This window comes from Phyllobates terribilis, unplaced genomic scaffold (assembly GCF_046119375.1).
Source record: "Phyllobates terribilis strain yellow unplaced genomic scaffold, ASM4611937v1 Scaffold_3__8_contigs__length_932513732, whole genome shotgun sequence".
Lineage (NCBI taxonomy): Eukaryota > Metazoa > Chordata > Amphibia > Anura > Dendrobatidae > Phyllobates > Phyllobates terribilis.
In genome coordinates this window covers 756,725,288-756,746,954 of record NW_027362763.1, presented here as the reverse complement: position 1 = coordinate 756,746,954, position 21,667 = coordinate 756,725,288, and the positions used below count along the sequence as shown (strand labels likewise).

Below are 21,667 nucleotides of genomic sequence, written 5' to 3'. Positions count from 1 at the left end.
CGTAAAGAGTATTGGAAAAGGATGGAATTTTGGCAAGTCAAAAAGTAAAGACACTAAACAAAGAAAGACAAGCAAAAGATTTTTTTTCTTTTTTTTTTTAACACAATGGATAAAAGTAGATAATTTGTTAGGAACTATCAAGTTGGTAACAAATCACACAACTCGCACTCAACGGCAGAAATTTGCAGTCACAAATATATAAAGAATTAAAGTAATAGTGCTTTATACAAAACTAGAATGTAAAGTAAAGTGGAGATTGGGTAAGGTAGATATTAAAAATGTGGCAATAAGTATGGAAGGACAGTGCCAAAAAAGTAGCATCTGGGTAACATGAAGTTACTCACTTTCATATTTGACATATAGATTTCACGTTGCACCAAATTGCTTAAAGAAGCCCTCCCATGTACATTTTTTTCTCTAAATATGTGTATGTAGTTTAGTGTCAGTGTGCCAATATACTCTCCTTCAGCTTTCTTCGAGGATACAGTGCTGTTCTGCTCCTCTTCTGTTTGACGTCATCACTCTTCAGACCCTCCGGATCACTATGTGGGAGCCAGAAGTCTCTTTTACAATATAAGTCTATGGTGCCTTGCTCTGACGCTCCATAGACTTGTAGAAGCCACTTCTGCGTCATGCAGAGCAGTGTGACCCAGAGAGTCTGAAGAGTGGTGACATCACTGAGAAAAGGAGCAGAATGGAGCTGGATACCGGCGAAGACAGCGGTAGGTGAGTATATTAACACACTGACACTACACTACATGCACATATACACAGGTTTAGGGGAGAATGTTAATGAGAAAGTTGGATAGGGGTAAAAACAAGCAAATTGTGCTGTATGGAGAGCGTGGAACTAGAACACGTTTTGTGGGATTGTAAGAAGATATTAGAGTGAGATGGTGTAATAAATAAAAAGCAAAATTTAAAATGGAAGTAAAAAATTTAACAAAGTGTAATCCTGGGGGATTGCAGACAGGAGAACAAGGAGAATGTTTTGTTACCACTGTTTACTAAAAGGGTAACATTAGCAAGGAATTGGACATCAGCATGCTCGCTATAAGTAATGGAATGGGAAAAACAGTAGAATACATTGCAAAAACAGAAAAAATAAATGTTATTGTAAAAAATAGGTCACTGAGAACAATTTAGGATACTTGGTGAGAGGATGGAGATATGGAGACATAAGTTTGCACATGCTATAGAGGGTAAAAAAATATATAGAAATATTGGAACCGAAAGGTTTTTATGTGGCTTGGGGTAGTTATTGGGGGGAAGGGGTAGTGGTGGTTGGCTGATGGGTAGTTATAATTACAATGGGATTTTTCTATTTGTATTATTTTTCTAAAAAGAATGAAGATTGAGGGGAAAAAAACAACTCAGACACTTTATGCACAGAATAATGCTGCCTAATGGTATTGCTATGGGCACAATAAGTAGCCAACACTTAGGATTAATCCGCCCCACAACTGAGCAAACAGCGGGAAGTGGAATGATCTCAATGGTTGCAAAGATGGAATACGTATCAATATGCTATATGGGGTCTTATTTCAGCTTTTACTGTACACCGAATGCTACACAAAGCCTGCCCAAAAGATATGTTCTACATGGAACAATTAAAGGGGTTGCTCCACTATGATACCCCTTACTTGAAATACAACAAGTCTATCAATCAACTGATTATTGTGGGTAAAAATCTGCCAAGGGAAGATGTATGCTGCCATAAATTTTCTCAGCTTATTAAAAAGAATAGCTCTACATAGATGGGTTTTGTCTTCTAGACTGGGGGAGAAGATAGTCACAAGCGGGGAACTTACCTCCAAGTAGTAATAGGGCATGGTACACATGGGTTTTCTTGGTGAAATAACTACTTTAATTCTGCAGTTTTGAGAAGATTGAAAACTGCAAACGATGGGGTAGTATGGTGGTATTAGAGCATCCAGCTTAGTCAGAGGGATTGCACCCAGACAAATATGGGCAATCCCCACCTATTTTGTGGCTGTCTAATAGCCGTGAAACATGCGGCCGTGGGGACTTGAACATGTCACTCGAGCATCCGCGATACTTGTTGCGTACCCGAGCACCCTCGGCAAACTTGAGTAACAGGCACTTGCACTCATCACTAGCCATAAGTAATCCTCACCAAGTGATTCAGAACATAAATGTTTGTTTGGTAAGAAATACACACAGGAAGGGGAAACAGGATCCAGGTCACAAAGGTTATAAAAGCATATGCCAGCGGAGTCAAATATGCATCTTGTCCGGAATTTAAATTAGTGGCATAGTACTAAATTATACCTGTTCAGTTGGGCTAAAAATGAACCACTGATTTCTATGTAAATTACTGAAATCTGAAAATTGCTCAGTGTTTCAGCTAAATTGCAAAATTATATCATAATCATAGCGTAGTAAGAAAGCCACTCGCTATAATTCATGATTTGATTCCAGCTGGCTGATTTAGTTTTCTTTCTACATCTTAAAATGTAACTTTTAAAGCACTGCATACTGCAACAGTACCGTCCCTCTTGGACTCCGATCACAACTGTAAGAAGCCTCAGTCTCACTTTCTACATAAAATCCCTGACAAAATAATTTTGTCCTGTAAACACTCTTGATAAATACAAAAGAGCAAATGATAAACAATTTAAAACCAAAAACAATGGGAAGGAAAAATAGAAAAACCTAAAGCTTGCTTTGTCACTGGTATTGGGACACTTCACATTAATTTAACATGGAAACAAATTTTGACTCGCCTGTGGTAAATCACTAAAGAGATTCACCTGTGGTTGTCAGTGTCCATGTGACATGAATTACCAATGAATTATTACTTTAGTGTTTTAAAAAAGCCACATGGTAGGCCCTGTTCCTTTGTCACAATGGTAAAGACAAACAAGCTGTCTGAGGACATCAGAACTGCTATTATTAGCAAACACAAGACTTCCAGAGGGTATAAGGCCATCTCCAAAGACCTTGTTATCCCAGTGTCAACAGTGTGCAATGTTATTAAGAAGTTTGCCAAGCAGGGAACCACCCTGGATGTGGGGGAAAGAAAAATTTAAGAGCAAGGTCTTCGAAGGTTGATGCGAATGGTGGAAAAAATATCACGTCAAACATATAAAGACCTGAAGGCCAACCTGGAACAGTCTGGGGTCATGGTTTCAACAAGTACCATACGCCGCACACTAACCAAGCAGAGCTTTTTGAGCGAAGGCCAAGGAAGAAACCATTGCTGAAGAAAAGACATAAAAAGGAACGACTGATCTTTGCCAAAGAGTACCCTGACAAACCACAATCCTTCTGGGAAAATGTTCAGTAGACAGATTAAACAAAAATAGATCTTTTTGGTAATTGAAAGCAACAGTTTGCTTACAGACGGCGCAATGAAGCTTATAAGGAAAAGAGCACCTTACCAACAGTTAAGCATGGTGGAGGATCTATAATGCTGTTGGGTTGCTTTGCTGCATCTGGTAGTGGAGGCCTTGACTATATCACAAGAATCATGAAATCAGAAAATTATCAAAAGATTTAAGAACGAAATGTCCTACCCTGCGTAAGAAAACTTGGTTTGAGTAGAAGATCATGGGTCCTCCAGAAAGACAATGACCCAAAGCACACATCCAAAAGTACACCGGAATGGTTGAAAAAGAAAAAATGTACTGCTTTAAAATGGCCACCAATGAGTCCTGACCTCAATCCCATTGTAAATCTTTGGGGTGAGCTGAAATCTGCCACTGGGAAAAAAAACTCTGCAAACATTCAAGAGCTTGAACAAACTGCGAAGGAAGAGTGGGAGAAAATTCCACCTGAGAAGTGCAAGAAGCTTATAGATGGCTATCAAAACATTTCGAGGCTGTCAGCAATGCCAGAGGGTGTGCAAAAAAGTATTAATTAGGGGTGCCTTTATTGCTGCACATGTTGCTTACACTTTTTCTTTTTTGAAATTGCAACATGGAAGTTGAAAAACAATGTTTTATTGTTGTATTAGTTTGGACCACTAATTAAAAAATCCTGAGGATATAACTTTGGTACATTTCCATTTATTTCTGAAGATATTGTACAGTCAGAAAAAAAAAAATGAAGGGGTGCCAATAATGGTGAGCAGCACTGTACAAGCTGCAAATCAAGGTCAGCAAAATAAAAACAAACAATATAATTACCTTAATAAGAGGATATATATTCACATGATCGAAATGCAGGTTGTCCAACTGTATGTATACTTTTATTTCCTTAAGTAAGCTTTAGCAGCTGTAACTAGATCGAAACACGTCACATACACAAGGGGTACATAAAAATACTGTGAAAAATATAACAAAGCCCTCAATCCACAGAGACCTGTGTATCCGAGTGAAATTGGGATATGAAATAAAATAATGGCGTGTATGAACACATATAAAGAGAAGGCTCATTTAATAAATGGTAAGCTTTCATGCAGGGAAACATGTTACATAACGATGTATGAAGATAATAAGAAACCTAATTTCATAAACCTTAGCTGTGAACAGGTATTACAAATCAAGTGTAAGAATGAGTGTATAAAGTGCTGGTAATTTTGAAGGCTGCGGTATATGAACAAGAAATACAATAAACTACACAAAACACGATTAGATCCCCAATCAATATTTTATTCATTACAATGTCAGAGCTGAATGTATCAATGTACTGTGACAAAACAAATTCTCAGAGACATTATATTCAAAGATACACGGAAGAAAGGGAATTGAGAACATAATTTGGAGCAGCAATTTTTACATCAAGCATAGCAGTGTTTGTAGAAATAGAACTAGCCGTTATTTCAGAAACAGAGACGTGTTCAAAGCTTGAAGTTTGCACTACTGGGTCATCCCGGGGACAGGGCTGCAAAATGCCGCAATGCAAAAAGATGACCCCTCTCTGTTCTAAATCGGGACATCCAGAATAACACCAGTGAGAAGACGTGGGCCAATAAATAGCATTAGAAAATATAGTGTATGCAGAACTGAAATAATTCTGACTAGCCCAAGTAAGCATGCAAAATATCATTCTATAGGTTACATAGGTTGAAAAAAGACCTACGGTAGGTCAATCAAGTTCAACCTTTCAAAATTCTAAAGCGAAAACTCATTCATGTGAAGAGTTTAAAGGAAACCATTCATGATGTACATGCAGTCCGATCTGTAGACAACACGGTAGAAGAAGCTGCTCAGAATGATAAATAGGTTCATTGGAAAAGTTTCAGTAAAACTTGCATATTACTCATTGATATGTATGCAAGTTTTGCTGAACCTTTTCCCACAAAAAAAATTTATATATATATATATATTAGTACAGACTAAAAGTTTGGACACTTTCTCGTTTAAAGATTTTTCTGTATTTTCATGACTATGAAAATTGTACATTCACACTGAAGGCATCAAACTATGAATTAACACATGTGGAATTATATACTTAACAAAAAAGTGTGAAACAACTGAAAATATGTCTTATATTCTAGGTTCTTTAAAGTAGCCACCTTTTGCTTTGATGACTACTTTGCACACTCTTAACAGTTGTTGTATATATATATATATATATATATATATATATATATATATATATATATATATATATATATATATATATATATATATATACATACATATATACATACATATATATATATATATATATATATATATATATATATATATATATATATATATATATATATATATACATACACACACACACACACACACATACATCTCTATCTGATGAGCTCATCCTTCTCTAGAACATCCTTCCTGCAGATCAGATAAAATTTTCAACATGGCAGGTTCCCTTCAACACCCGGTACACTTTAGTTCCTAATTCGGGTATGTGCACACGATGCAGAAATGAAGCAGAAAATTTCTGCATCATTTCTGCATCTCCCTGGCAGAAAAAAACGCATGCAGATTGTGCATGCGTTTTTCCTGCAGAATACATGCGGATCCACATGCAGATTGACATGCGTTTCCGCATGCAGATTGACAAGCGCTTTCCAGGCGATTTTAGCATCACCTGGAAAGTGCTTGACAACTAGGTCACACTATATAAATCCATGCAAACAGCATGGATTTATATAGTGTGACCCGAGAGAGTGTATATACTTACCTCTGATGGCCCGCGCTGTCCTGCTTTACAAAGTTCCCGGCTGCCGGCAACTTTGAATTGAAAGACCTGCCGACGTCAGCGTCATGTGACCCGTCACATGACTCTGACGTCACCGCAGGTCCTACAACTCACTGCAAGTGCCGGGAACCAAGCGGGAGCGCTGCACGGGCCGACAGAAGGTAAGAATACATTTATTTTTTATTTTATTCTTTTTTTACAGCTTTTTTAATGGTACCTGGGTGTGGATGAGACTCTCCTCTCCTCCACACCCGGGTACCATCCGCATATTAGAACGCGCCAATAACGCAAGTACAAATGCTGTCTTGCGGAATTGGCGCGTTCTAATGCAAGTCAATGGCGGCGAAATCGCCGCGTTTCCGCAAAATTAATTGACATGCTGCGGATTTTTGACCGCAGCGTTAACGCTGCGAAAAAATACGGATCATGGGCACAGCACATGCGGATTTCCATTGGGGAACATTGCTTCCCTTCTACCATGCGTTTTTCATGCGTTTCCGCGGCGTTTACGCAACTGCAAAAACGCCGCGGAAACGCATGAAATACGCATCGTGTGAACTCAGCCTTCTACATATTGTTTTGTGGTCTATCTTTAGAAAATGCACTGTTGTTGGAAAATACATAGGTAACAACGAGGCCATCTGGTTAAATGGGATAAAATAATCAAAGTTTTCTGCTTCAAGTGTTAAAATGTGAAGTTTGCGATTATTAGTCAGTAATAAATGCTGTTATTAGCCCTTAACAATATCATAAAAGGGACATCTCATTCAGGACCCATCTTCAGAGGAGAAAAGTTACTGAAAAAAAGTGGATATCTAAAACGGTTTTCAGTCACAGTGAGCATGTGTTATTTTTTAACCCTAGAACGCATACCTGGGGCCTCGCAGGCCCGCCCTGTTAATTGTTTTCTATTTTCTGCAAGATTACTTTAGTTAGAATTTTGAAACTCTAGGTATTCCTCAGGTATATAGTTGTTTGTCATTTTTGTTTGAGTTATTCCATGTTATTTGCACACGGGCCTAAAAGTCCCCAAGTATGTGAAAAAGTAGATTTTTATGGTCATGTTCTAGGGTCAAGCATGACAGTCAATTTAGCCATGTTACGGCATCTTTTACATTCAGTCCTGACGTTCCTGTGCATCACACATCATGATGGACAACAGTTACCACAATCCGGGTAGTTATCACTGACTTATGTTGCTTTTACTTTCAGACTTGTCCTTTACTTACGTGACAATTGGCAAAAACATTTTCAGGACATCAGATCGATGCGGATCTGTCTTTCCCTTGTATCGCTTATGAGCGGTATGAAAGAGTGACGGCGGTTGTGTGAGCACAGTGGCCTCTTCATTTTTATCACAGCCTCTGCATTTACCAACAGCTGGGCCAGGTATTTCATCTTGTCCCAAGAGACAGCAGCGCTTGCCCAAGTCCCGTATAACCCTGCAAACTCCTGGCATACAGTCTATTCACTACCGATCTGATATTAGCCACATATGAAAAGGTAAGGCCAACTATTTCACACAACTAGAAAACTTCTTTAAGGTAAACCCTGAGGGAACTAACATGACTTTCCAATTAGGAGACTGGACCGGCTGTATTTTGAAATTTAATCGCCATCTTTTCATATCAACACTTTTGTTGGAACCTCTGAAGATCAACATTTTGTATTTCAGCATTTGTCCAGAGTATGGTGGAGAAATAGACAAAATTATTAAAAGGTATAGGTCTCTAGACAAATGTGTCACTTCTTTCCCTCTCCATCTGTCAGAATAGAAATACCTACACCTTGAACAGACTTAAAAGTTGAGTAATAATTTGTGCTAGGTTCTAGTCTAAATTATGCTAAATATGTTGTGTGACAAGTGGGCCTGCATCTTTTATGAAAGCCCACCCAATCTTTGAATAAATTTACATGAAAAATTGGCAGGCATCATCATTTGAAACCTATTCTTTGCAAGAAAACTGGCGTATAATGAACCTTTGCAGTTTCGGCTAGACACTAACAAATTGAAAGCAAAAACTCCTCTTAACTATTCTAAAAGCCGAAAGACGTTCCGGACCATAAAAAGATTTCTTTTGGTATATTTTCTAGGACTAAAAGGTTAAGTGTCTTATAAGAAAAAGTGCATGTTTGTATGAGCTTAGTGTGAGTTTCCACACATTTGTAGTTAAAGACAGATTGTCATTAAGGTCAGACTGAGAAATAACGGAGAGCAATTCATTTTCATCTTCATCAAACTCTTGGTTACTTTTCTTGTCTTCGTTACTAAATACAATCGTTATTTTGGTTAAATCCTCTTTGTCTGTTAAGATAATGCATTTCACCTTACTGAGAGAATGCAACTTTATCTGGTCAAAGTGCGACATTGAAGGTTTCGAGTAGCCCAAGTTAGGCTGGAAAATCCCGTCATGTACAAGAGCAATAGATGTATTAGTGAGAGCCAGTGACCTGTAGGCACATTGACCATGCACATGTTCTACCCTGACTGATGTGTAAAGCAACAAGCGCATATCTCCTAATGCTGGTTTAACGCCATTTGTATTTTCATGTAGAAGATACGCCACATCAGCTAATGCACTCTTGAAGCTACAAGTCACTTTAAAACCATTAGAGCAGACAAGGTCAGCGAGATCTGCATTCCAGTCAGTTGACAGCTCCATCAAATCCCTACTCAAGAGTGGATAACTACTATATTTGGCATAGTCTGAATCAGTCACTTGCATTTTTGTTAGGGCTTGACATAGTCGCATAGTACAGCTATTATCAAATGTAAAAATAGTCACAGGGGACTCATCAAAGGTACCAAGCAGCTGTAGGCTTTGCCCTCCGAAACCGATGTGAAGCTCTGCCAATAAACTGACCGGAAGAGTAAAAAGCAATGTAGAATTGGTGTCTGAAAATATTATAAAGCTAAGATTTGATGTGGACGAGAGTAAACAGGCAAGTCGCGGTTCTGGATGACTCTTATTACCAACAGAGATCCAGTAGATAGTGTCACATTCATTCTTTTTAACGCACAGGTCTGGCACAGTAATGAGGAAATAATCAAGAATTTCATCTATACTGCAATTTTTGAGTTCTAGAAGTTTCTTGGGGAGTTTAAAAAAGGCGGGTGGAAACAAAGTGACATTATTTGTCTCATCGTATTCAAACTGAGAAAGGTGGTGGCTTCCGTCACCTAGTTCTGTTTTTATAGAAAGTTCAAATAGCATTAGGTTTTGACCATCTGGAATCCACATACTTGATGGACTAATGCTGTAGACTTTCACCTTGTTCTCCTGAGGATCCAAAACTTTGGCTTCTTCAGATTTCTGGCTTGATTTTGACAAATGAAAATAATTCACAAACTGCAAATCTTTAACAAGTGAAAGACCTGGAAGATTGCGGACACTATTTGCTTGCACACTACATAAGTCTTTAGCTTGCTTAATAACATTTTGTATAGTTGGAAGCTGCTTCTCCTTATAAAGAGAAGAAAACCTGTTAAAAAGATTTTGCAAACTGTATTTATAATGTGTTGCATCTTTGCAAGAAGAACTATTTCTGCTCGCTTCAGAGTCACGCTGGTAAGTATGAGGCTGTTGGAGGATACCCTGGTGAGTTAGGCAGAAATACTTGTTCTCCTTTAAACCATTTTCCGAAAGCATATTGGTCTCAGAGAGATTACAGTGAAATATTTCATTACACTCAGGTTGCTCATTATCAAGCGTCTTCATCTTGGAGGAGGACATCTGCTGGCATAAAGTCTGGTCAGGTTCCATTTTAAAGAAATCGCGGTCACTATGCACACTTTCTAAATGCTTTCGTTTGGTCTCGGCAGGAATTTGCTGAAAAGCACAAGAGATATTTTGATGAGCGTATTTGCTGTTGGAGAGATTTCTACTGAGAAGGTGACTCGGTTCACGTTCTGAGTCAGACGAAAAGTCAAAATATTCACTAATGGATGATCTATTTTTCCTTTTCTCTTCCTTCAAATGTTTCTCTTGAGAGTAGGAACAATTTTGTGTGGAGAAGGAATATAAATTAGCAGTCACAGGATTTAGATTCTGTCTGTCATTGAACACCATTCTGCCTGGTCTCGTAGGCGGTGAGGATGTTGTTCCAATCTCGGGAATCGACATATCTCTACGATTTGCCTGAGGATGTTGTATTTTATGTTTAAAACATTAGAGAAAGGAAACAATCTAATATTTCCTTTATGTGCATATTTTTAATTCCAGTGAAGCGATCATTGTGTGATTAGTGTTGATTTAGGAATTACCTATGATTCCACCACTTTATTTATGAACAGTATTATTTAAAATACATTTAGACAACTATATTCCCATATCATACTCCTTTAAAGTTCCTCCAGCGACCACAATATCTATAAAAAAAAAAAAAAATCTAGAAATCTATAGCTGCTATACTATTCTCACTGGCAGCCAAGACCAGTAATGCCAGTGACGTGAACAGTTACTTGTTTTCAATGTGAGAAGCTACAACAGATCTATTTAATGGCATGGAGATCCACTCTTTACACGTGTCATGCCATTTGCTATAATAATTGGCAAAAATACTTTGCGTCAGCTGTGTTTTTGCCATTTCATTTGATATTGAGATCTTTTTAACATGGCAATGACTAGTCAATTAACGTAGGGGGGATTTATCATTCAATCTGTGCAAGATCTTTGCTGAAGAAAAGCTGTAAATTAGGAAACCTGATATGTGCACAAAGTTTTGTAACTATTTTTTGCCTCTTGCCAGATTTGATCCAGGTGGGTGGAGTTAACTGGGAGGGGGCATGATTAGTACCTTTTCAACAGATTTATTATTACAGTTATGAAGACATAACTTGGCACATATTTTAGTGCCAATCCACTCCAGCTCATAGCAGGTAAAGATTCTATTAATTGAGGGGGGGAGGGGGAAGATTCATCAAGATCAGTGTTTTATACCAGAGTCCGCTAGCACAAGATGCGTCATTTACAGCTGCCTGTACCCAGAAACACTCATGGACTGGAGCACATTTCTACTATAATTAACTCCACTTTTGTGAATCTGTGAATTGGTCAGGTTGGCACTAGGCAATGCAGCTACAGCTCTGCTCCGCCGACTTTTTAAAACGCTGACAGAGCTGCCATAGAAACCACAAAAGTAGCTAAATTGCAACTGTTCTATCCTAAGCTTCCTGGCAATAGGGGCTTGATAAATCAGAGTAAGACAACGTGACCACAGCACTCCAAATGAGAATGAAGGCTAAATGTGATCAACAGCACAGATAATTCCATGCAAATAAAAGGGCCAACGTTTTGGTCAACATCGGACCTTGTTCATGGCCACATAGAGAGAGATGACGTGTGGGATGCTGGTTGTATAACCGCAACAACACAATATTCTAGGTTTCAGCTCCGATGTGGACCGAAACGTTGGCCCATTTACTTGTACATAATTATACCTGCTGATCAAATAAAGCCTTCATTCTTATTTGGTGTGTCTTGATTACGACATCTTAAATTATACAAAATTTCCCTACTAAAGAGCAACCAATTCTCAAAAATAGAGAGTGACCACCATATTGTACTATTTTGTCTGATAAAGGTCATGAAATTGTATTAAAAGGAGTCTGTATTGGAAATCTCAAGAATAGGGAGAATTCTGTAAGATGGAGGTTCTGCTCTAAGGATTGTAGCTGCGGTAATGTTGAATTTTATCCGCGTATGCTAATTGCACCAAGTCAAGCAGTATGAGCAGCAAAGTGGCAGAAATATGTAGAAATTGCAACTGTAAGTAGGACATGCTAATAAAAAAAATTTAATCTTAAAGATCAAGAAACTATCACTGGTGCAGGATGTACAGCAACTACAAGGGCTATTGTTTTTATAGGCAATTCATACCTAAGTGGAGTATGTCACTGGGTACAAATGATTGTGATAGGACCATTGTGCCTAAATCATTAAATTATATGTAAAGCGCCATGGAATGAATGGCGCTATAATAATAAATAATAATTATATACCGTTCATATAGACAAACTAGATATTAAGGAAATACTGTATGACAGCAGCATTAATCTTATGCTTTCCACTTACGGCCAAACCATTTTTTAGATTACAGTTATCATTTCAAAAAAAGGCATCTGGCATGACCACCCAAATTTTGATGAAGTGGGCAAAGCTACCAAAAAAAATTACTTCTGTGCTTTTCTTAAAAGAATAATCACAGAAAATTCAATACTGTATGAGAGCCATATTAAAGGGGTTACTAGAAGGTTCAAAAAATATTTAGAAATTTTTTTTAGACTGGTAAAAAAAAAATAAAAGTAGTAATACTCATCACTGATCCCCTACTCTGCTGACCTTTACTTGCTCGCCCATCTCCATATCAAAAGTGACGGAAAATTCATGGTAAGCCAATGGGTCACCACTGCGGCTTGTGATTAGAGGAGATGGCATTGTCAGTGTGTTGAGACAGGACTAGGAAGCAGAGACTAGCATTAATCAGATCAGCACTAGAAATTGAGCTGCGGGAGTTTAGGAATGTAAAGTTTATTTTTAATACCAGTCCGATAACTTTTAAAATAATTTTTGCCCAGTGTAATATGCCTTAAATTTACAGATGAGCAATGATGGTAGACATTTGAAGTCTAAACGCAGCTAATTAAGATTAGAAAAACAATTCCGCTGCCTTCGTATTTTTTTTTTTACCCCAAACCTTAAACAATTAAGAGCTATACAAGATGATATGACAGGATGGTTTCTGAATAATATTTGTTTCTTTTTTTTTGTAGCCTGGATTCATTATTTTAATTGGATCAATATACTGTCTTGTTAAGAAATGTTCCCTTTTCTCTAAATATGACAACAAATCCTTAAGCCATTAGCTTTGCCATGTCCCTGAACAAAAATTAGTATTTGTATCCATGTTGTAATGAAACCTTCCGAACATATAAATGAGAAAATCTAGATCCCCTCTAGCTACACATTTTTTTTTTTGCGTCATGGCATCTTCTACTAAAAAATATATTCGTAAAGGAAGCAGGTATTAAACTGAGCTTCAAATCCCACCTAATGTACTAAGAAAGTTTACGGCACTCCTGGTATGTAGATGAGGTACCCAAGTGGGGTTCCATCCCGTAGATAAGCAAATAAGGAACTTCGCACTCAAAATTGCAGTGAATGAAACAATATTTTATTGGCAATCTGTATAGTTGGTAATGTTTTGGTCCTAAACCGGACCTTCATCAGAACTGATTGCAGATCACAAGAATAGAGCATACAGCAAGCAAAGTGCAATTGGCAATGTGACATGTGTCGCTATTGCGTGTCGAATTGCCAATAGCGCTACACTTTGCGGATCACAAGAAAACAGCAATCAGTTCTAATGAAGGTCCGATTTAGGACCGAAACGTTAACAACTATACTACAGATTGCCAATAAGATATTATTTCACTACCTGCAATTTTGAGTGCCAAATTCCTTATTTGCTTATCAAATCCCTACCAGTCATTTTAAAACAAAAACTGTTACAAATAAAGGATGGCAACTTATAAATCAACTACTGTATTACCATTACCACTAATCATTAGGGCATGCAAATCAGATGAGAAAGCAAAGTAAAGCAAATGGCTACATACCTCATACTTCATTTTTCTTTGGTTTATTCCGTTCAGAAAACTGTCGTTCCCCTAAGTGCAGTAAATACAAATGAGAATAAACACATGGAAATGTAAGACCGAACAAATGTAAGAATATATAATATATATATTTTATTGTGCTAAATATTACCACTGTTCTAGAACCATGGAAGAGGCCTGTATATAGTGTGCATCATTCAACTGAAAAATACATTATGGATGGAGCCTTATAGCTGAGAACACTTATTTGATTGGCTGAGAGCGGCTCAGAATATTCCTCCCAAGTGTCCTTTTCAGCTGAATTTCAATCACTATATGCAACCCCAAATGTTGTTCGTACTAGCTGAAAATCTTATTTAATATTTTATGTATCTTGTAAGTGTCCTTGTTAACAGTACTCTAACATTATTATACTGTAAGGGAACTGCTTTATTTTACTTTATTTTTATTATAGTTTTATAGAAATTAATTAATTTACATAGACACGAGTTATATTCTTACATAAGATTACTTAAAAAATAAGAAGATACAGGTCAAACTTGAACTCTCAAGCGGTAAAATGTAACTGAATTTAAGAGCAATTAAGCCAAGAAAATACAATCCCTTCACGTAAATCTCACTCCAGCTCTTGCCTGCCTATTGGCAATGTCCGGAAAGGATTTCAAAGTTCCAAGAGCTTTTGACAGATTTCTACTGCTAAATTATACCCACACAGACTGTAACAAAAGAGAATAGTAAATGCTGTTTACACCATAGCTCACTGGGTGCCACCGTGTTGCATGCAGAGGAATAGTTTTGTAGTGCAAATTTAATTACATGCGTGCAAAGATTTTTTGGAGAAAACAACAGGATTTTAAATTGCCTATGTCTTTAGTGAAGGGTCACACAATACATTTTTCAGACACAGCTACATAAAATGTTATTAATTATAGAAAAAATAGTAGCCACGCAGCTCAAAACAATATTCATATATATTTCTTCTACTTTCAAAGTGGTTTTATTACTGAAACACGTTATAGGGGTCATATGCTCTTATGACATAATGGGACAGTGGTTGAAAATGGGTGTAAACTTGGTTATTTTGTATTGTCTACTCTCCATTGACAGAGGCCGTACAATGGGGACAATTTGTTCTCTGCATAAGTGCAAGGCGATGCGGTGGGACCTGCATCCCTCGGATATTTGTGTCATATCCTTTGTATATGCCATAAATGTCTGTGATGAGAGAACCAATCTTTAATGTGATAATGTTTACAACCAAGCACAACAAATTTATGATGCTCTTGTAAGTTTACAGCGTGGGAATAAAGCTCCTGTAATCTAGAACAAGCAAGTCTGGTCACCGGTCGACAGATACAGTCAGGGCCCATGGGCAAAAGACAGAAGTAGTTTATATCTGCTTCTGTCTTTAGTGCTTGCTACATATATCGCAGCTGAATGAGCACTATGCACTGAATAAAAACATTGGCAGGTCTTCTATCTCTCGCTCTGTACATACAGCAAAAAACACATTACCACAATAACCTGGATAATTCATTCAACTGGATATTTGAATAAATAGAAAAAAAATATGATTTTTTTTCTATAGTTGCATTTGAAAACAAAGTATATAAAATGAATGTTCTTTTACATGTATATCTATATCCATATATACTGTATTTTTTGGACTATAAGACTTTTTTCCTCCAAAATATAAAAAAAATAAAAATAAAAATATATTATATTATATTATATTATATTATATTATATTATATTATATTATATATATATATATATATATATATATATATATATATATATCTCTACAGCGGTGGAAGAGCGGGGCACAGGAGGCAGTAGCCAGCTGCTGCATCCTACACTGTGCCCACTGCTAAAGAAAATGAATATTCACTGCTCCCCACACCCCAATAGGCCTGGTCATTAAGAGTTTAGCGTTCTCTTGAAAAACTGATCACCAGTTAAAGGGGGTTGTACAAAAACAGAACGGCATGGTTAACTCCCCTACTGACTTTCTAACATTGACGAAAAAAAGAAACTGAATATAAAATTTTAAAGATCTAAAAAAAAAAAATAGAAAAAAAACTTTTCCTATTTAACCGGTTCAGGACCGCCCTCTGTACATAAACGTCGGCGCTGCCTGGGCTCTGTGCAGCGCCAACGTTTAAAAACGGTGGTTGGACCCGCAGCGCTCAGGACCCCCAGGGTCCTGCAAGTGCTGCGGTTAAGGTGCAGAGCAATAGCTCTGATAGGGGACATCATCGGGACCTGATTGGATCAGGTCCCAATGATGTTAATCCTTTGCTATCTTCTATATGCCGCGATCTATAGAGATCGCGGCATATAGAAGATAGTGAGAGGGGGTCGTCAACTTACCTCTCCGACGGCCCCCTGATATCTTCCAGGACCTTCCGTTGTTATAGCAGCTGGAGGTCACATGACCGCCTCCAGATCTGCCATATATGGTGTCCTGCTAGGCTCAGCCTGCAGCTGAAGCCTGGCAGGAGACACTGACTGTGAAACAGTCCGCAAAGATGTCATGTAATGTAATACATGTCTATTACATTGCATGATATCAGTGATTAGAAAAATAAAATTTTATGTCCCATACAGGGACTAAGTAAAAATGTAAAAAAAAAGTCAAAAAAATGTTTTCAAACTGTTAAAAAAAAAAAATCACAAAATAAATAAAAATAAATAAATAAAATATTAAACCAATAAATCAATATATTTATGCAAAAAAAGTACACATATTTGGTATCGCCGCGTCCGAAACAACCCGATCTATAAAACTGTCACACTAATTAACTCCTTCTGTGCACACCGTAATAAAAATAAATAAAAAACGGAGCAAAAAACTATGCTTTTTCATCATATCGCAAAACAAAAAGTGGAAAAAAATGCGATCAAAAAGCAAAATGGAAATAAAAATGGTACCGCTGAAAACGTCATCTTGTTACGCAAAAAAAAAAGCCCCATACAGCTCCATCAGCCGAAAAATAAAAAAGTTATAGCGCTCAGAATAAAGCGATGCAAAAAAATATTTTTTCTATAAAATTGTTTTATTGTGTAAAAGAGCCAAAACATAAAAAAAATATACAGTAAGTGTAGTATCGCTGTAAACGTACTGACCCGAAGAATAACGCTGCCTTATCACTTTTACCACACGCAGAACGGCATAAAAAAAAACCTCAAAAAACAATTCCTGAATTGTTTTAGTTAATTTTACCTCCCCAAAAACGGAATAGAAAGCGATCAAAAAATGTCACGTAGCCATAAATGGTACCAATAAAAATGTCAACTCGTCCCGCAAAAAACAAGCCGTCACATAACTCTGTCGGCCGAAAGATGGAAAAATTATAGCTCTCAAAATATGGCGATGCAAAAACTAGATTTTGCAAAAAAAAAAGCGTCTTAGTGTGTGACAGCTGTCAATCATAGAAACCCGATATAAATCTGGTATCTCTGTAATCGCACCGACCCGAAGAATAAAGTAATCTCATCACTTATACCGCACGAGGAACGACGTAAAAAATAAATAAAACCAATTCTTCACCTGCTACTGATTTATTATGTCTCCCAAAGATCGCAGTAAGGCTCTGCTCACATTTATCCTGCGCTCTGCGCTGAGCACTTACACCAGAGTTTCCGTATAAATCTCTGAAATAAGTGATTCAGACGGAACCCATGACGGAAGATTCCCTGTAATGAGGCAGATATAGGCCACTGTGGATGCCATCTGGCCTGTGATCCCACAGTGTCAGTTTTTTTAGGCGTGCATAAAAGTGCGGTTGGCCACAGTTTTGTGCACTTCTGAAAAAAAGGACACCGCTAAACAGAGGCCAGACGGAGTCCAGAGTAACTCTGCTGCCTCATTACAGTGAATGGATCCCGCAGGGGTTTCATCTGAATTACATCACTTGGAAATTTAGATGGAAACCCCGATGTAAGTGCTCAGCCTAGAGCGCCGGATAAATGTTAAATAAAATGTTCCCAATGAAAGCTTCAACTCAGTCCTAAAAAAAAGCTAGTCCCCACTCAGGTCCGTCATCTGTTAAAAATATTCCAAGTTACTGGTAGCAGAAAGGCTCTGGAAAAGCGAAATGGCCCTTGCCCCCCAAAAGAAATTCAGAAAATGTTGTGCTCCCAAATCCAAATGCCTATTCTACAATAATTTGTTCTCCAATTGTCAAATAGCACTCCGTCCCCCCCAGATCTCGCCGTATGGCTGAGCGGTACGATACAGCCACATATGGGGTATTGCCACTTTTAGAAGAAATTGTGTGACACATTTCGGCACCATTTTTACCCATTGCCCTGTGTGAAAATGTAAAATCTGAGAGTAAAACATTTTTTTGTGGTAAAAATATAATTATGTTTTTTTTACTGCCCAATGGTATAAATTAAAAAATACTCACTACTTCCCTAGATGAATTCCTTGAGAGGTGTAGTTTACAAAATGCGGTCACTTGTGGGGGTTTCTGCTGTTTCAGCATGTCAGCAACTCTTCAAATGTGACGTGGTGTCTGCAACCTATCCCAGCCAACATAGCGCTCCTTTCTCTTCCTAACCCTGCCGTACACCAAAGCAGTGGTTTTCTCCCACATATGGGGTATCGGCGTACTCAGGAGAAATTGCACAACAAATTTCATGGTGCAATTTTTCCTATTACCCTTATGACAATGCAAAATTAGGGAGTGAAAAACATTTTTTGTGGGAAAAATGTGAAAATTAAATTTTTACAGCTCAATATTATAAACTTCTGTGAAGCACCTGGGGGTGCAAGGTGCTCACCACACATCTAGATAAGTTCCCTAATGGGTCTAGTTTCCAAAATGGTGTCACTTGTGGGGGGTTTCCACTGTTTAGGCACATCAGGGGCTCTCCAAACGCAACATGGCGTCTGCTAATTATTCAAACAAATTTTACATTCAAAAAGTCTAATGGCGCTCCTTCCCTTCCGAACCCTGCAGTGCGCCCAAACAGTGGTTTTCCCTCACATATGGGGTATCAGCGCGCACATGAGAAATTGCACTATAAATTGTGCATTCCATTTTTTCCTGTTACCCTTGTGAAAATAAAAAATTGGGTCTAAAGTAACATTTTTGTGAAAAAAAGTTAAATGTTCATTGTTTTCTTCCACATTCCAAAAATACCCGTGAAACACCTGAAGGGTTAATAAACTTCTTGAATGTGGTTTTGAGCACCTTGAGGGGTGCAGTTTTTAGAATGGTGTCACTTTTGGATATTTTCTGTCATAAAGGCCCCGCAAAGTCACTTCAAATAAGATGGGGTCCCTAAAAAAATGTTTTTGTAAATTTTGTTGGAAAAATGAGAAATCGCTGGTCAACTTTTAACCCTTATAGCTTCCTAACAAAAAAAAATTTTGGTTCCAAAATTGTGCTGATGTAAAGTAGACATGTGGGAAATGTTATTTATTAACTATTTTGTGTGACATATCTCTCTGATATAAGGGCATGAAAATTCTAAGTTTGAAAATTGCAAAATTTTCAAACTTTTAGCCAAATTTCCGATTTTTTCACAAATAAACGCAAGTGATATCAAAGAAATTTTACCACAATCATGAAGTACAATATGTCACGAAAAAACAGTCTCAGAATCAGGGGGATCCGTTGAAGCGTTCCAGAGTAATTACTTCATAAAGTGACAGTGGTCAGAATTGAAAAAATTGGCCCGGTCACGAAGGCAAAAACAGGCTCTGGCGCGAAGTGGTTAAAATGCTTTATTACATATAAAAAAACATAGAAAAAAGAACATATAACTGGCATTACTACAACCTAATGACCCATCATAGAAGATAAATTAAATATCAACAATGCCATAAATAAATGAAAAAAGTTTTTTGTTCATCCAGTCTCCAAAAAAATTTAATAAGACATGAATAAATAGTTTTATGTACCAAAAATGGTACCAATAAAAACTTCAACCTGAAAGAAATAAAAACAAGCACAGACTACTCGGTAAGAGGATTTTGTGTTTCCCAAAATTTGCTAGATGTTACAAGTAAGGCAATCTACTGATTTCACGTTACCCACCTTTCCACTTTCAGGAGAGTAGGATACACTCAGGCTGCTGAGGTCGTCGCTTGGCAAATTAATATTTTGCAGCCGTCTCTGTACTTCCTCTTCAATATACGCATGTATTCTGGGTAACCATAAATACATTAATCAGGCAGTCGTGAAAGTAAATTCTGCTTCTAGGGCTAGAAGGGCGAAACAAGCTTTCTTCTACACTTAAGACTAGCAATTTCCACTCTTATAAAGTGTTTAAAACAAGCAAACGTAATCAAAAAGGGTTATTTGTCAGCAATATCCACTTACAGTACTGACACCAGGCAATTTAGATATAATCACATAAAATACTTTAAAAGCTGAGAAAATTCAATTTTTTAGCACAATATTATTTTATTTTCATGTACAACCTGGAATAACAATACTCTTGCCTAAAACGATAAAAGCATTCAGGCACAATATGTGGTTATTATAGCCGCCGTGGCCATGTTTTGCCAGGCTTATTTAGAAGAGGATTTCAATGTGATTATATACCTGTCATCAGTCAATTGAAGCATATGCGTCGGAGATTTCACTGGGCTGGCTGGCGAGTTGGCGATGGACGGCTTTTCTTCAAGGGCTCCTGACAGAGTTTTTGAAAGTGGATCAGTCACTATCTTCTGTTTCAACTGCTGGAATTCCTGAGATAATCTGCATGGGATCCATAAATCATAATGACAAAAGAAGCAAAACCATGACAGCTTTAAAAGTAAAGTAAAAAAAAATCAAAGATCTTAAAATCAACAAAAACAATATTCAAAAGTATGAAAATATATATTGTAATAAACTATGGCAGAAAATTAAAGCCAAAAATGTCTCATTCACAGGTACTTTAAATAGCTAATTCCTAATATATTGTTATTGATGGAAGTGATTCGATTTCCAAGTACCTGACCTCAAGTCATATCAAGATATAGCCCTATACACTGCTCCAAAAAATGAAGGGAACACTTGCACATCATAGTATGTAACATTGTAAGTTACTTTAGCTTCAGGGATATCAATCTGAACAGTTATGGACCATAAGAGATTGTAAATCAATGTCACTTGCTTTGGTGTAAATGAGAAGGGACATCAAGAACACCTGAGAGGCAACAGCAAGACAACCGCTAATAAAGGAAGAGCTTGATTCCTTATCCTTCCTGACGCATTCTTGTCTAGTTTTGCTAGTGTCACTGTCGCTACTGGTAGCATGAGACCATTCAAGGTTACTCACTTAGTGCTGCTCCTCCATACGAGCCTCCACAAGAAGGTTTGCTTGTGTCTCAATAAAGAGTCTCAAAAGCATGGAGCAGATATTCCAGGAAATGATCATTTACACAGGGAGAATCTACCCACTTTCTGCTCCTCTATGTGAGGAGTAATGGAGCAGCATAGTGAGAGCTGTATAAAATGACCTCCAGTGGACTACTGGTGTGCAAGCTTCTGATTAAACTGTCAAACAGATTTCGTAAATGCTCAAAGTTCAGTAGTCGAACCTTTGTTCCCAGCCGGACACCGTACTGTGTCATGACCGATTTTGGTGGTGGGTCAGTGATGATCTGGGAAGGCATATCCTTGGAGGGTTGCACAATCCCCCATGTGATAACAGTAGAGTACTGTAGGCTAAGTACCAGGATGCAAACCTGAAAAGGCAATACACTGGTGCATTAGGCTACTCCTGGTGAAGGACAATACCCAGCCTCACGTGTATCAGAGTGTGCAGGAAGTTCCTGAATGTCGAAGTAGCCAATGCCATTGACTGGACCTCACCTTCCCTCAATCTAATTTAAAATCTTTGAAGTACTGATACATAATGACCCAGACAACACCAAGCAGCTCCACAGACTGTACAGGAGCTCAATGATGTCCTAATCCA

General features: G+C 37.7%; 1 protein-coding gene across 8 annotated transcripts in view; it reads right to left on the bottom strand.

The window, feature by feature from the left end:
* KIF16B (kinesin family member 16B) overlaps positions 1–21,667 on the bottom strand; it is a 454,357-nt gene that overhangs the window by 116,909 nt on the left and 315,781 nt on the right. For 3 of the 8 annotated variants that reach the window (XM_073672199.1, XM_073672197.1, XM_073672201.1), the window contains 3 exons: positions 20,305–20,460; positions 19,795–19,903; positions 13,742–13,792 (listed from right to left, as the gene is read on the bottom strand). In XM_073672199.1, coding sequence (XP_073528300.1) covers positions 13,742–13,792; positions 19,795–19,903; positions 20,305–20,460 — 316 coding nt within the window. Of the gene's footprint in view, positions 1–6,665; positions 10,263–13,741; positions 13,793–19,794; positions 19,904–20,304; positions 20,461–21,667 lie in introns of those variants that run through there. The other 5 variants (XM_073672193.1, XM_073672200.1, XM_073672195.1 and 2 more) reach the window with 4 other exon arrangements.